Raw genomic sequence first — 17,649 nt, 5'->3', positions numbered from 1 at the left:
ATGAGAGGTAAAAGGTCTTCATGAACCTAAAAAGATGTGAAGGTAACTTCAAGTCAAGCACTTAAGACAAAACTGGCAGATATCTTTTATAAATGACATGCAGCTATTTTAACACTTATAAATATTTGATGCTAAAGTAGTACACTGTGCTGATTATCTGCAAAGAATCAATAGTCAGCATAGACATAGCAGTGAGTGTTATCCAGAGCAGACAAATTAAACAGTGTGTGTGCAGTAAAGCTTATATGTGCAGAGTGTCACAGACCGTCTGACCAGACAGCCTATTGGATTTACAGATTATCCCATTAGACTGGACGACGGTGGCCCTTCAGTACAAACACTATGCTAATCAATCATGTCCCCGAGCAGCACAAGTCAAAGCCAATGCTTTCTGCATCAAAAGTTGAACCCACAATGATACACATAAAGGACTGTTTATTTCATCAGATTAATGTTTCTTCCATTTCAGAAATTAATTTGAAATCACATGGATTACAAGTGCACCTGCTCATAACCAACACTTTTCCCCTCTTTCTGTTCCTAAAATAGTTTAACAATGGAGAGAGAAAAAAAAGTTACCTGCAAAACAAAAATAAGATGTGAAAACTGGTTTTAAATACTGCAGGTGGCACAGAGGTGTCTTCAGTTATCAGATCATTCAAATGTTACATACACACACAAGTTAAACATTAGCAAGTATGACATACTGTTTAATTGGGTTATAATGAGAGTCAATTTGCACAGTCAACCCATGAAGAGTATCTCATCTTACACTGCCATTGTTAAAAACACAAACAGCAGGAAAACACTTCACAACAGAATATAATTACACACACTTTTGATACACTGGGAGCATACGCGTATCCACACACAGGACCTCCCTCACACAAGTGGAAACCACCATACAGAATTAGCCGATTCACTCAAATGTACCATTTATGGAAGTTATAGCACAAGCTTGCGCTACAAGATGTGAGGGTTTTTTTTACAACATAAATTATTTCACGATTCTTGTGCCAGTCTGTAAACAGTGTACTTCGTTAGGCGATGTTATATATTCTGTGGCATGTGCTGCTATTTGTACATTCATAGCACCCCCTGCATGCAAGGGTGACTTGGAAGGATGAATTCAAAGGAGTTTCAGTAGGACACACGAGAACAAAACGGTAGCATCAAAATTTAGGAGAAAGCCGTGAATCTCACTGCACCCATTGACACACACACACACACACAAAAAAAAAAAAAAAAAAAAAAAAATCCAGTCCTCCAGATGTGACTTTTAGAGTATACAAGATCTACAGCAACACAGAAATATCCAGACCTCCAGGAGTGCAAACTGTGTTGATGAACCCAACAGTAACAAAATAAGTTCTGAACTGAAATTGGACCACCTCTTAAAAAAAACAAAAACAAAAAAAGACTATCACATGAAATGCAAATGGCTTGGGATGTGGCACAAATACCTAAAACTTTACACCACTGTATCTGAGGATTTATATGGTTGTTATAAGACACTATGCCCCTAATGCTGAAGGACTGGTTTATCTTCAGAAGGCTGGAAGCTTTAAACACTCGCAGGAACACAGTGAGACGGACCGTCTGATACCTCAACAGGGCGGATAGTAAACTAATGTCGATAGCAAACGAAAAGCTTTATTTTTAAATTCAGTAATTGTATCATTTTTCGGCCAAACTCATAATTTAACTTGTCATCTGTCATGCTTCAAACAAATCGAAAACCACTTGCTTTAAATTCCCAGCAGGGGGCCTCAGTTCTTCTCTTAACGCATAATTTGACCAAGCGTCAACTTCTTAGTAAAAATGTCCAAGCCGGGTGTAGTTGCAGTTCTATGTCATACTCATTTCCGCCACAACTTGTTGAAATCACACTAAAGACGCTAATACAGTCGTGAGCCCACTGGCGGGTCTGAATAGAGTTTAAAGTCAAGCTTTGTCTAAAAACATAAGACAAGCCATTAAACATTAAAATGAGTAAAACTGTGTGTTTGGCAAAAACATGTCTACGGTTAGGAAATTTGGCTCAACTGTACAATTGCAGGAAAACATCAGGTGGCATTGACTGGCTGAAGAAGAAAAATGCCAAAACCAGCAGTCTGAACGACAACTTGCATTGCAACATTTTCTCCAGTGACAACAACGCCGTCACTAATGTAGTCCATCGTTCTTGTGACATCTCCTCTATAAACAGCATAAACATGTCTATGGATGGACACGTGCCACTAACATAGATCGCACCTTTCATTTTCAGTTCTTCTAATCTACCCCTAAGTTTGGGGTTGGAGGGTTATTTTTCCTGTCTCGAGTGCAAGTGAAAACACACCAAGAAAACCTCTGCTCTCTATGAAATCTCCATTTCAAGCGTAGATCTGTCCAGAACCACCTGTATGGGCGTTTTCTCCAGTGAGGCGCTCCTGGCTTGACGGCCTGTTTGTGTCACTGGATTTAATGACACTCGTGTAGTCTTGAATTCCCACTTCCAAGTTCTTGGCCCGCAGGGCAGCAGTGTGCAGTTTATCCAGAAAATCGGGCATACCTGGACAGGTTTTAAGAGGGAGAACATTCTCAAAATCAGGCTGGAAAAGGCATAACATGATGGACCACTCTCTCTGAAAACTAAATTTTACATTTTAGATCGCTACATTTCTGTCCAGACTTCTACAAAATGTAGTATTATTCAATTAAATATGAATATATGTGGTTAAATATGATGTAAAATATGGTCAAAATCTTGCCTTATGTCCCTTAGTTATGGTGTTGATTAACAACATCATGACAAATTGCACTGCCACAGTGTAGTCAACTTTTTAAATATTGTTTTAAACTGTGTTTGCCCCCAAACTTGTTAAAGCATCCCCCACCCCGTCAAATCTGCTCCTTCCACTGAGACTTTTAAAACTAGACTGAAAACTTATATTTATTCACTGGAATTTGAGTCAGTTTCCTTTATCCTCTTTCTCTATTTTGTGTTTTGTACAGCTCTTTGAACAACATTAGTCATTTTTAAATATTCTTTTTTGAATAAATTTCAGTTAATCCTTTCGTGATTAGCGTATGACTTTTTCAGTACTCACCACTTGACACCATCCAGCTCACACAATAGCGGGGGAAGACGGTCTGAGGGTCATCACTGTAAGTCAGCAGATAATCAAATCCATTCTGTGAGGAGATAAACAAAACTATGCTGAGCAACTTCAAAAAAAGGACACAGTGGTTTAAAATTAAATAATCTGTGCAGCATGACATTCATCACAAACCTCATCAAAGGACTTGTGTGGGCGAATGACCATCTTTGACTGGTATGAATGAACTCTCACATATTCCTGTGTCTCTGGTACTCTGGGATGCTGCACAGCTCTGCACAGCCAGATTATCAATGCACAAGATAAGATACAGCATTTAGTCTGATTATATAAATACACCCCAAAATAAACAAATTAACAAACATCTCTTTAAGTCTGACCTGGAGACCAAGATCATCAGGTTGTTGTTGAAATCAACATCATAGCGGCGCACATAAACATAGTCCCTCGAATACATGGGATACTGTGAAGGACATCAAACAAGATCAAATAACAACTGAGTGTACGAAATGCAACCTAACCTTACTTGGTTGGCAGTTGCTCTTGATCAAAAGGTAAATGAAGGTTATTCATACTTTGACTGATAACAAAAAAAGTGTCACAGGTGAATGCAGGGTAGGCTGAACAAATAGCAATCTACAAACTCACAGGAAAGTGTGTAGCCCAGTGCACAACTTCAGAGCCAGTATTGGCATCTCGGTCCACCACTTCAAGCTTGATAACGAGAGAATCCCACTTCTTCCTGTACTCTATGTCCAACTGGGGGGAAGGGAAAGGCAGAGTGTTATTGTTGTTAAAGCATTCCTGTGATGTGTAATGCGATTCCAAAAATAAATAAATAAATAAATAAATAAAATCCCATAAACCCACCACCCTGAAAAACCCACTCCAATTAATATTAATCTATAACCAAACTTGATGTGTCGATTTTAAAAGGTTGTTTGAGTAAACAGTGGTTCAGAAGGTCAAACTTCAAGAGTAAAGAGATTGCTGCACACCTAAATCCCCAATAATGGATTAGGAGTGTAGCCTAATCGTACATCCTAATCATTTCCTCATGTATGTCAGCACTGAAATAGAATAGGTGATCAGCTTCACGCAGTTTCCTCAACGACTTAAACTTTTGAGGTAGTCAAAATTGCACATAATTAGACTGAACTTAAATATACCTGTACATTGAAGAATTGTCTTGGTGTGACATCGTCATAAGAGCCCAATACTGCAAGTAAAAGATAACAAATCAGACCAGCTCAAAGTACCTTCAATTACCTGCTTAAAATGCAAGAAAAATCTGCAGAATCCTTTAGAGCTACAAATATTTCTCCCTCTATGACAAAACTGGACAAATATGAGAGACTCTGTTAAACATGTGTGTGACTAGCTGACCTCGATATTCGTAGAGGTGACTGTTGGGAATAGGTCGCTTCCACACTCTGAAGTCCGTCTTTTCCACCACAATTTCCCAGCCAGGTTCCTGTTGCCCAGTTGCAGTCCCCGAAGACACACTTAGTCGTTTTGCTGCCTGCAGCGTCTGCAGCTCCAGTCCACACCTTCACAAAGATGTAAATATCAAGCTTAGATTACTTACAGGTTATATTCAGATCATAATGAAATGCTGAACTGTGCATACAAATGTAAGAATAAATTTAACTGCACTGTTTACTCAAATTTTGAATCAAGACAGGAATGTCAATGCTGCTTTGTTGAGAGTGCCAACAGAGTAAGCGGCATTTTTACATCTATTCCTTTTTCTTTTTTTTGCATTAATATATGCATTTATAAAAAGTTGTCCCACCTCTGAATTTCCTCATCTTGGATCTTCTCATTCTCCCACATGAAGACACCAGCCAGGGCAGCCACAAGTTTCCCAGTAGGGGCGTGCTTGCTCTGTAATCTGCGCCATATGTTGCCAACCAGGGTCCACTTGGTGCGCTCCGAGTACAGGTTGGAGTAAAGCTCTCCAACCTGGCATGCACGCCGGAGTCTCTGGCCGGTCACAAAGCCGCAATGGTCCGCAAATATGGACAGCAAACCCTTCCTCTTGGGACCAGAGGCCGCGGACTCGCTGGCACCCACACCTGCCCTCTGCAGCCAGGACAGCAGCAGGCCCACGTTCCTGCCTAGCAACGGGAGCTTCTCAAGCTTTCCCCTTCCCTCCTCGACAGTGCGTCGAAATGACCAGCTGCTCTGAAGCCTCACTGTATTTACACCGATCTCACAGATCGGACGGCGGGGCACCGAGTGAAACATGACAGCTGTGTCCGTGACACAAGTTCACAAAGACAACGTGAATTCCAGAAGTAGCAAAGTGCAGCAGCAAGGTTAGCTAACAAACTTTGTTTCCAAAGCTAATGCGCTGCGAGCTACCACTGCGCATTCCCTCTCTACCTACGCAGATAATGATGCACAACTATAGAAAGCAAAATTCATAACTTACTCTAGTAGTGCCACTAGCTGCGGAGTTGTCTGCAAACAAGCGACATGTAACGTTAGCATTAGCTAACCTTATCTCTCTTCACTAGCTTCTAAATTAGCGGAAGTTACCAGCACAAACTAAAATACACCGAAACCCCCCCGCTCCTGCCTCTGAATATAATATCTAATAACTTCACTATAAACTGAACTGTTATATTGTAGCTTTCCACCTGTGTATCTGTCCTGAAACAGCCTCACGTTTTCACTCAATGCATTTGACCTCCTCTTCCTACTCTCTACCTTACGCACGCGCTTTTTAAGCCCGCCCACAATTCGCTATACGCCCTGTGATTGGATGTTTCTTGCTTCATGTCACTTCTTATTGGACAGGGCCACACTCCGTTTGATTTTGAGTAGTTTAATCACCAGCATGTCTGGTTGTCCAGCTTCGTGTGTCTACTAAAGCCCATCCTCCTCAGTTGCAGCGCTTAAGCGATGATCTGGGTTAAAGGTGAAGAGAAGGTAAACTGCAGCTGTAGTCCAGGATAAGTGTTTACGGAAAGTAAAAATCATGCATAATAGAAAGGGGAATGCTGGTACTTCGTGAGATGGAGCGTCTGAGGAAGAGGAAGTCAAGTCGCCCTCCAGCGGCGCAAAAGTCGTAGTAAGAGTGGTGACTCTAACCATGACCATAAATTACGCGCAAAACGTGACTTAATAGAGCGGTGATACTTGATTGCTAAAGTATGGTCCGTGGCCACATGGAGGTCCTGGAGATACTGCAAGTGAGGAGTAAAGTCATTTTAACTTCAAACAGGGGAGTCAGATAAGTCGAGGAACATACTCCTCGTCATTAACTTTTAATAAATGTACACATTAATTTGCAAAAGTCTTAAGCCACCCATCATTTCTTTATATTATGCTAGGAAAAAAATAGAAAAGGTGAAAGAAATTAAAAAATAATGTGCAGTCATACATGAAAATACAATATGGAAAGGGAAAAAAGTTTAATTCTAACGAGGTTGAAAGTCAATATTTGATACAACCACTTTTATTCTTTCTTTGCTTTTGTTTGCTGTGTTGTCTGTTATCTACAGACACAGAAATGGTTCATCCTTTTAGTTAGATATTTTGAATGATTTCTAAGTGGCCTAAAATACAAACAAACTGTTAAGTATGGAAGCCCGTTTCCGCCACTAAAAAAAAAGGATCCATAACTCGAAATTTCGAGCTATCTTTCTCGAAATTTTGACTTATTAGTAGTTCTAAAATGTTGACTTACTTTTCTCAAAATTTTGAGTTAATAACTCGAAATTTCGAGTTAGCGCTGCCAATCAGTAATCTAAGTGAATGATGTAATTTCCTTGTTACCCGGAAGCTGAAGCCCTCAGCTACAAATGCTACAGCTAAGCTACCAGCATTATAGCCAGTCATGAATGCACAAATTGCTGATTATTTTCAGTGTGGCTTCACAAATGATGAAATCCTTGTGTTATTAGCTGAATCACATGGCGTTACTATCAGCAAACGTACTCTCGAAAGCGCCAATTTGTTGCGATCCGGTTTTAAGTGCACATACCACGTAAGCTGTGTCCCAAAACGTAGGCCGCGTCCTACGTTTTTGGGACACGCAACATTTCTCAACAGGCATCTCGGAAAACGTTAGAGCACTTTTGCAAATATGTGATGTCTTGATAAATCGCGCAGATAATTGAAGTTTAGACAGCACCATTCTCGCCTGAAAACATCTTAAAAGTTTATTTTGTGATCAGAAAGGGTAATATTTCAAACTCCGCCACTCTGTGTTCCTCCACCAGTGCACCACAGATTTTTTGCATCCAAGTCTGTGATTGGCTGGTTTTGTGGCACAAATATAACGGTGTACAGAAAGAGTTGAACGCGCACAGGCAGAAATGTTGAGAGCGCAAGCAACACATTGCGAGCAAGCGCAAATGCAAAAACTGAGGGCGAGGGGCTGCTATTGTGCGCTTGTATGGATAATAGCAAACACTGGAATCAGTTTTTTGCACGCAGCAATGAATTTTGTTCTCTCAAATTTAGCTTTTCTTCACTAAAAATACATTTCTCCTCAACATGCAATACTTGCACCTGCAAATTTTTTATACATGCCCTCAGAATAGTGGCACAAACATAACGCCATATAATACCTCTTCAACAGAACACCATTGATTGCAGCTGGAAGAGCTGCTGCAAATTTTTCATGTGTTTTAACAAATCTGCAAATTTGAAAGTAATTACATGTTATTACATTTAAAAATTCACATGAATGGAGACAAGAATATTAGCATTTAACTTTTATTAATGTTTCTATTGTTTTGTTGTCTCTCTGTCCTTTATTTGTTGTTTCTTTGTTCACTCAATTTAATCGAATTTCAATTCAGTTTTATTTATTCAGTCATTCATGTTTGCAGGTGGAAAAGATTATAGGAGTCACATCTCACAGATTTCTTTTTGGGTGTTTTCTGAGTCTTTCATTTGCTGCTATGAATTAGTGACTCTGGTCATGAAACCGTCTGCAAAGTTCTCATCCTCTTTCACATTCTCCTGGTCTGGGATCTACAGGAGTCTGAAGATCATTTGATGCAGACACAAGTTCTTCACTTACAGCTGGAAGTTCTGACACTGGTGCAGTTTCTGCAGAGGTCTCTGCAGTCTTCTGTCTGCTGTGCTGTGACTGTTGAAGCTTGCTTGTGCATAGCCGCAGGTTTTGGCTTGGATCTTTCAACGTTCCGTATGAACAGTAGCCCAGAACTTGTGAGTAAAGCTTTCCACTCACATGTTGAAGCTGTTTCAGGTTGTGCAGGGGGCTGGTCAGGTTCCACTTGATTCTCAGCACCTTGTGCTAATGCGTCCTGCTGTGTTACAGACAGTTTTCTGAGAACACTTTGTTTCAGCTGCTCTCTCTCATTTAAGAGAACAGATATTTCTTGCTGTAGTCTTTTTATATGTTTTGTCTTTTCTTCCAAGGTGTAACTGATTAAAGTCACCAGTGTTGTTGACATGCTGGACAGCAGGCTACACGCTGGATATGGTGGGTTGTGCTTTAGGCACCAACATGTCTTTTGGATTTTCGTCATGTGCTTTCAGCTCTGCTATCTCCTGGAGTAAGAAAGCCTTTTCTCCTTCTAGAGCATTTATGTTTTTCACCTTGTCATGAAGCTCTTTATGAGAAACCCCAAATTTGCCATCTTTACTCTGGCTGGCGTTTGTTGCGTTACCATACAACAGTTTCAAAATTGGATGTGCTTCCTTTTTAACAGGCGGTGGTGTAGATACCATTTCAGACTGTATGAGGATTACTGAAGTCTGAGGTGTCTGGGAATTAAAGTCTCTGACAGGTTTTGGATCACAAGATTCACCAAGGTTTGCATGGGTAACTGCAGGCTGTGAATTATTGCTCACAGTAAGTTGCTTCACGTGCATCATAGGGTAAGCCAAATATCATACGTTGAGTTGGTTGGTTAGTCCACAGGATAGAGCAGCTCATTATGTCAATCTTAATTTGTTACATTTAATGTTCTGCATGTTTCAAGAAGAACACATCCGGGATGATTGTTGCTATAGAAATTACACACACTAAACACAGTTCTGCCACTCTTTTTTTAAACAAATCCAAAATCTGCTTTTCACATGACAGAACTTCCATGATAAAGGTTAGTTACAGTTATGTATTTACACTGGTTTGCCTCCACATGGTTTTTTTTCAGACAACTCTTTAACTTGCGCAACTTAGTGTTTTGTTACTTTCTAGTGTAATAAAAGTCTAGTCTTTTTATTATTATATCCTGAAACTCAATGAGACTGTTTTCGCTTCACTAATGATGCACAAAAATTGAGCTTCTCTTGGAAGGAAAAGTACATGTATTAGCATATATGACCAATACACATTATTTGTCATAAATCAGAATCAGAGACACTTTAAAGTGTTTTTAAATATGAAGTGATGAAAACAAAAACCAGCTGCCAAAACAATTTTATCATCACCCAAAGAGTCACAGAGAGTAGAGAACAGACTTTTAGTAATATGACAGTTCCTGGGATGATGATGAGGACTCAAGTAGTTTGTTGCAGTTTGGAAAGATATCCGCTGGAGAAATGTCCAGTATTTCTATCTGTAGTGTCTTTGTAACACCCAAATTTCAGATAACAACAAATAACTTCATGTGTGTGCTACAAGGCCATTTTCCAACTAATCTGGATGTGACAATTGCATGTTTGACATGTGTTAGGAAGATAATAAAAGATAATGAAAACTTGTGTTTTACAAAGTGTTGTTTAAACACTGTTTAAACAATTTAAAGGGTTTTTTTTAAATATGAAGCGATGAAAACAAAAATCAGCCCCAAAAACAATTTTATCATCATCCAAAGAGTCACAGAGAGACATTGTAAAATGTGGTAGAAAAAAGAGTTACAAACAGCCAAAAAACACATTTGATCTTGGATGAGAAAAACCCATCTCCCAGTTCATTGGTTAGAAGAACACCAGGTGTGTAATCTAAAATCAATATATCAAGTCTAAACATCATGACCCAAAAGCTCCTTAATCTAATGCTCACAGGCTGATGTACAGGTCCTTCTCAAAAAATTAGCATATTGTGATTAATTTCATTATTTCCTGTAATGTACTGATAAACATTAGACTTTCATATATTTTAGATTCATGACACACAACTGAAGTAGTTCAAGCCTTTCATTGTTTTAATATTGATGATTTTGGCATACATAACTCATGAAAACCCAAAATTCCTATCTCAAAAAATTAGCATATCATGAAAAGGTTCTCTAAACGAGCTATTAACCTAACCATCTGAATCAACGAATCAACTCTAAACACCTGCAAAAGATTACTGAGGCTTTTAAAAACTCCCAGCCTGGTTCATTACTCAAAACCGCAATCATGGGTAAGACTGCCGACCTGACTGCTGTCCAGAAGGCCATCATTGACACCCTCAAGCAAGAGGGTAAGACACAGAAAGAAATTTCTGAACGAATAGGCTGTTCCCAGAGTGCTGTATCAAGGCACCTCAGTGGGAAGGAAAAAGTGGGGCAGAAAACGCTGCACAACGAGAAGAGGTGACCGGACCCTGAGGAAGATTGTGGAGAAGAACCGATTCCAGACCTTGGAGGACCTGCGGAAGCAGTGGACTGAGTCTGGAGTAGAAACATCCAGAGCCACCGTGTACAGGCGTGTGCAGGAAATGGGCTACAGGTGCCGCATTCCCCAGGTCAAGCCACTTTTGAACCAGAAACAGCGGCAGAAGCGCCTGACCTGGGCTACAGAGAAGCAGCACTGGACTGTTGCTCAGTGGTCCAAAGTACTTTTTTCGGATGAAAGCAACTTTTGCATTTCATTCGGAAATCAAGGTGCCAGAGTCTGGAGGAAGACTGGGGAGAGGGAAATGCCAAAATGCCTGAAGTCCAGTGTCAAGTACCCACAGTCAGTGATGGTCTGGGGTGCCATGTCAGCTGCTGGTGTTGGTCCACTGTGTTTTATCAAGGGCAGGGTCAATGCAGCTAGCTATCAGGAGATTTTGGAGCACTTCATGCTTCCATCTGCTGAAAAGCTTTATGGAGATGAAGATTTCATTTTTCAGCACAACCTGGCACCTGCTCACAGTGCCAAAACCACTGGTAAATGGTTTACTGACCATGGTATTACTATGCTCAATTGGCCTGCCAACTCTCCTGACCTGAACCCCATAGAGAATCTGTGGGATATTGTGAAGAGAAAGTTGAGAGACGCAAGACCCAACACTCTGGATGATCTTAAGGCCGCTATCGAAGCATCCTGGGCCTCCATAACACCTCAGCAGTGCCACAGGCTGATTGCCTCCATGCCACGCCGCATTGAAGCAGTCATTTCTGCAAAAGGATTCCCGACCAAGTATTGAGTGCATAACTGAACATAATTATTTGAAGGTTGACTTTTTTTGTATTAAAAACACTTTTCTTTTATTGGTCGGCTGAAATATGCTAATTTTTTGAGATAGGAATTTTGGGTTTTCATGAGTTATGTATGCCAAAATCATCAATATTAAAACAATGAAAGGCTTGAACTACTTCAGTTGTGTGTCATGAATCTAAAATATATGAAAGTCTAATGTTTATCAGTACATTACAGGAAATAATGAACTTTATCACAATATGCTAATTTTTTGAGAAGGACCTGTAGTTGAAGATCACCATGATAGCAGCACTGAAATGAAATAGAGACTTAGACCACAATGTTTGACCAGCTTACCTTGCAGTTGGAGTTGGAGACGGGAAAGACCAATGATAGAAGCAACTATGACAGTCAAGGCTGAGGCCAGTTCGATGCTAAAAACCACTGCAGGAAGAGAAAGGATTTTCAAATTTCTATTTATCCTTAAAAAGAATAGTCTTTGCTGAAAAGGCTCAAAACACATTTTGTGATCAAGAACAATGACTAATATTTGTACCTGTGCACAATCTTAATTCTAGCAGCCTTAATGATAGTAGGTGGTGAACTATGAGAAGACACCATTGACTCTCCAGGACTTCAGTGATGCCCAGGACAGGACACCATCCATTGTCTCATTAGGAGCATGCAACTGTACAAAAAACACAAAACAAATAGGAGCATTACAAAGCAGTGGAAAAGTAATGAGAGAATTGGTCAAAAAAGAGAGCAGAACCCCCCCCCCCCCCAAAAAAAAAAATCCTAAATTCATTTAACGGTTGCTGTACAGCTTATTTTAATAAAGAATGTTTTTACTTAACCCTTTCATGCATGAATTATGACAACTTCAATCCAGATTTTTTTCTTAAGCATTTTCATTCTTCTTTAGGCATGAAAAAGAGATTTTTGAACTTCATTTTTTCAAACATGTACTTTTTAAAGCGTTTTTTTACATGTCTACTTAGGTGGACAACTGATGTGTATGGAGTGACACATTAGTGTCCAATGTAGTTATTTATGTGCACGTATATCATCAACACTGACACAAATGCAAAAAACAGCCTTTGAATAGCTGTCCACTGTAGTGACCACTATGTGTTAAAGGGTTAAATAGAGTTACATGAGAATGATTCATAGCAACTCTTCTCTTTGAATGGTCTATTTAATTTCAACACAGCTCAGGTCTAAAATGTCACACGAACACTTAACATGGATCATTTTATGCTCAACTGTTCACTCAGTAATAGTTCTTATTAGAATTCTTGTGTCAAACTCTGGACCCTTTTTATCATTTTGTTTTTTTTTTAATATTTTTTGTTTTTTACGAACACGAACACAGTGTACAGTCGAGTCTTGATAGCGTACTTACAACTGGGCTCGTCAGGCACTCTTCTTGGCTGCAGTGGTTATTATTATATTTACATGCTTCCAGCTCCCGTTTCTGCTCGGTGACAGCTCGTACTTTTCCACTCTCCTCTTTCTCCCTCCTCCCGCTCACAGACACATAACAGGTATGGCAGTCTATTCACCCTGCAGCACGGACTACACTGCCCATGAGGCTACATTCTTTAGGGCTATGCCTGTAGCATTCTGCCTATTAGCTTAGCACAACAACAACAACAAAAAGGCGCTCTCTCACCCAGGAAACACACAGTCGCAGAGAGAGCGCGTCACCCTGTAACCATGGCAACCGTAACGCCGCCTGGAACAACAGAGCATAGCTGTCAAACAAAACCCAAACAGTCCTGACCCGCCACAATATGAAACAGGAAAATGCCGCCGTGTAATCCATTTATTTCAACAAAGTAACTGTATTCTAAATACCACCTTTTTAAACGGTAACTGTAACGGAATACAGTTACTCATATTTTGTATTTTAAATACGTAACGGCGGTACATGTATTCCGTTACTCCCCAACACTGCTAATGTAATAATAAATAATATTAATAAATGACTAAACTACTGAATATTTTCATGCAGTCTTTAAATAACACAATTAGGCTGCCTCAGTTTGTTTTGCAGCATGTTTCACAATATGAAAAAACATAATGTCACATGTACAGGTCCAATATCTGATTTAAAAACATGAGGACTTACATGTAAGCTTAACATTTCCAGTTTATCAAATACCACTAAGCAGTCCTTACATAACGAATCTAACCTCTCTTCTTCCTCTCCTGTCCTCTCTTTCTCATCGTCTCCATCTCTGAATGAAGCTTGCTTTTCTCTCCCTGTGAAATACAGTAGATGGACCTTTAGCCAACGACACACTGTGAGACAAACTGCACACAAGCAGTTTGTGTGTTGTTAAGCTAATAGAAACACTGCATTTGAAATTACCTGCTACTTAAAAAATATCACTCCCTGTATGCTCTTTGTGTCTCTAGATGACCATTTTAACTGACTTTGACACACGGTTTTGCCTCTTTCTCTTTTTTTACCTGGTAAGTAATACACAAACAGGACTGTCATTCCTGTGTTACCGTATAGACTCAAATCAGTTTGACATTCGAAGGCCTGCAGTGATATGAAATAATAACTGTTTGAGTCTGTTAAACTTAAAGTAATGAGCACGTTTTGAAAATGTAACAAGTAGAAAGTACAGATAATAGTTTAAAAATGTAGGAAGTAAAAGTAAAAAGTTAAAGTGCAGATACCTGAAAATTCTACTTAAGTAAAGTAACAAAGTATTTGTACGTCATTACTTCCCACCTCTGCCAGTACATTGGAGTTCAAGCCACTTGACCCCCTTTTGGCCTTTGGCAACCAGCAAGAAGTCAATAATAGGCCCAACAATGCAATGTGTTCTAGAGATGGGGAGCTTAAGAGAGCTACAGTTGAGACAGTACAAAAAAATGTTCAACAACCACCAAAATCTAACACTACTGCAAGGCATTTTAACATTTTCTGCATTCAATGCTCTGTCTAAAGGGTTGAAGTTCAAATGTAAGTTCAAATTCAAAGATAAGCTGCAGATACTCACCAACCATTGAGCTGAAATATCAAGCCATCAGTGCTCAGAGCCGTTGTACATGTCCACATCAATCGCTCACTTTGGCCCCAAGAAGCACAGACCCCAGGGTCTCAAACACTGTCGCTAGAATACATGCCTGACGCAAAGTGAGTCCACGGCTGTGCCAAATGAGTTAGCAACATCATTGGCAAAGAGGGAAAAGGCTAAGATGAAGGCAATGATAAAGCCAACAAGGAATAAATGTCTGACAAAATAGGTTTTTATATAAATCTGTTTCTAAACAGCAGCTAGTAAAATAAAGAGGTACAGAGAGGTAAATAAATAATTAGCTTTATTTTTAGGCCCATTTGTCTTTTTGTGGGATTCAGCAGTGCAAACTTCTGGAAGTTAGTTGCTGATTGTTAGTTGTAGGTGAAACTTTTTTTTAAAGTGAACTCACTTGTTGTTGCACTCAGACACTTAGCAAAGAAACTATCAGATTATGTGGTATGTAACCAACATATCTCTCTCTCTCTCTCTCCCTCTCTCTCTCTCTCTCTCTCTCTCTCTCTCTCTATATATATATATATATATATATATATATATATATAGAGAGAGAGAGAGAGAGAGTATTGAGGCTGTGCTAGAAGGGAACATCATGTAAGACTGTAGACGAAGAGAGGGCTCTAAGTTACTTAGATGTACAAAGCTGTACCTGTAACATGTGACACAAGGTTCAGTAAAAAAGAAGTGACTATATTCCTCATGTGTGAAGCTACAAAACTGACTATAATTAGGACATGTTTCAATGAACAGGTAAAAAAACAAAACTTGTATCAGTCCAAATATAAATGGACCTAACAGTACGTAAAATATGAATGGTAGAACAGTAATGGCCATTACGGCCACTGCATTCAGGATGCTAGGGTAACATGGCAACTTCCACAAACTGCGCCATCAAGTGGACACAGAGCAGAGCACAAATTGGTCAAATTACAAAATAGCAGATTTTAAAGTAAACATACATCTTTTCATCACTGGAAAAAAATCACATGACTTCATTTGTGATGCAACTGTTTTGAATTGTTTTATTGATATGATTTAATTCAATGTCTAGGCAGAAGTGAGGCAGTCGATTGGAGAGCTGAATTTCCCCTTATTTATATCAAATAGATAAAATATACCAATAAAAATATCACAATGGTAAATAAATGCAAGGCATACTATCAGCATGGAAATAAGAAACTACCCGTGCACGTCTGTGTTTTTAAACATTTTGTGAGTTAAAGTATGTTTCCAGTTTAGTTAGACATCTATAACTTCACTATGTCTAAACAGTAAATTTATTAGGTCTGCTATCATCTGCTTCTGGATCTTTTAGGACCACAAATCATTCATTCTTCTCCGAAAACTGCTAAAATGATTGTTTACAAATTGACCAAGGGTTTTTGATTCACCTAACTGTGGTTAGACAAGTTAAATCTATAATGGAACCTCTTTATGCACTGATAATAAAAAATCTCTTTAAAAAAATGATACCAGTCACAGTAAATTCTGGCCAATTAAAGGATACAGTAAGCATTGCTTTGTGTTTCCACACACCACTAAAATAATATTTTATCAGTACCTGTGCACAAATAAGATAGAAAACCATACCAGAGTCAAAATTTTTGGTATATGTGTACCAAGAAGAACTCCTATCCCAGTTTCACAGATTTACTGAAGTGAATAAGCAAACGAGCACATGGATACCAGCATCATCAGGCAGTGCATGACAGCGCTGGTATGCACTTTCCAGTTTTAGAAACTTTTTTTTGTTGTTGTTGCCAGGATTTACTCCCAACTTTCAGGGGATTTTTTTTTTTTTTTGGAAAATCTCATTTCCACGAGGAGCTACTCTTCATACTAGTAAGCTTTGTGAATACCAGAATGGGATTTTATATAAAATAATGGTAATAATAATGTGCAGCAGGTGGCACTGTTAGTTTTCACTTATAATAATAATAATAATAACAATGATACATTTTATTTATAGGCACCTTTTAAGGCACTTACAAGCAATTAAATACCAAATTCACAGTATGCATAAAATAACAGAATTAAACTTGAACAATGCATAATCAAATTAAAGGTATTAATAACGTTTCTATGGAAGGATTTAGTCTGTTTTCATGAGTTACTCTTAGCACTAGGGAGCTGTGAAAATTCGTGCAGAACAAATAGAATAATAATAATATACACCAGGTGGCGCTGTTGCACCACGCATATCTGTTCGTCCAGACATGTTTTATGTGAATTATTTTTTTATAGTTAAAGATAAAGCTGTAAATTGGGTGCACCACACAATTCTGGTAGTCTGAATTTTACAGACTTATAACTAAAACAAAACTCTGTAGTATCTCAGTATCCCAGCGAAAGGTTAATACTGTGTCTCCCTTCGTGGAGCCCAACATCAGTGATAGCAAAACAGGTCAGGGTAATAAAATAAAAGACTTTACCACAGCATGTCTTTTTCTTCCAAAAGTGCTGATGAAGAGGGTGAGGCAGATTAAATATACCGCATGCTCAGTTCATCACATTCTTTAAAATCTTGTGTGTTTGTGTTTGTTGCTCATTAAGGCTGTGAAGGACTTTTGTGTCTTAACCCTTATGGCAGTGGTTACCATACTCTTTTTGCTAGCCCCCCCCCCCCTTTGTTTTACAAGAAAATCTTCGCGCCCCCCCCCACCTAAACCCACCAGCACCACCACCTAACCACACAAACACACAAACACATTCTCCAACCACACACCCATATTTTGTTTTCAAACTCCATTGCTGTTTATTTCACACACATTTAGTAAACAATTAAACAATTAAAAGTAAACTGCAATAAATTACAGGCAGCAATAAAATAAACTACGGTAGTAATTTTTTTTATGCTTTGTCCACACCTAGACCGGTATTTTGAAAAACGCAGCTTCCACACCTACCTACGTCCACACCTTAACACCTTTTGTCCACACGTAAACGGCGTTTCCAATCACCGAAAATGGAGATTTTCGAAAACTCAATTTTTACCTTTACGTGTGGACGAGGAATACGGAGTTCGTCGCGCAACGTCAAAGGTATGTGCCTTTTTTCACATCACACTGTGCGCCACGTTATTGTTTACATGAGATGAATTTCTACAATGGTGGATAGAGACAAAATAATGGTACTGTTAATCTTACTAGCTTCAGGTTTTACACGCTTAC

General features: G+C 39.1%; 1 protein-coding gene across 1 annotated transcript; it reads right to left on the bottom strand.

The window, feature by feature from the left end:
- Nucleotides 1–418: 418 nt before the first annotated feature.
- Nucleotides 419–5,825, bottom strand: stard7 (StAR related lipid transfer domain containing 7). The gene is made up of 8 exons (XM_063478654.1): nucleotides 4,897–5,825; nucleotides 4,488–4,651; nucleotides 4,271–4,320; nucleotides 3,750–3,860; nucleotides 3,482–3,564; nucleotides 3,276–3,375; nucleotides 3,093–3,177; nucleotides 419–2,554 (listed from the first exon to the last, which is right to left on the bottom strand). Exons 1-8 carry the CDS (start codon nucleotides 5,349–5,351, stop codon nucleotides 2,376–2,378), a joined length of 1,227 nt encoding a protein of 408 aa, XP_063334724.1. The 5' UTR covers nucleotides 5,352–5,825; the 3' UTR covers nucleotides 419–2,375.
- Between the last annotated feature and the right edge of the window lie 11,824 nt (nucleotides 5,826–17,649).

Source organism: Pelmatolapia mariae, linkage group LG7 (genome assembly GCF_036321145.2).
Source record: "Pelmatolapia mariae isolate MD_Pm_ZW linkage group LG7, Pm_UMD_F_2, whole genome shotgun sequence".
Taxonomy (NCBI): domain Eukaryota; kingdom Metazoa; phylum Chordata; class Actinopteri; order Cichliformes; family Cichlidae; genus Pelmatolapia; species Pelmatolapia mariae.
This window is presented reverse-complemented; position numbering and strand designations above follow the sequence as displayed.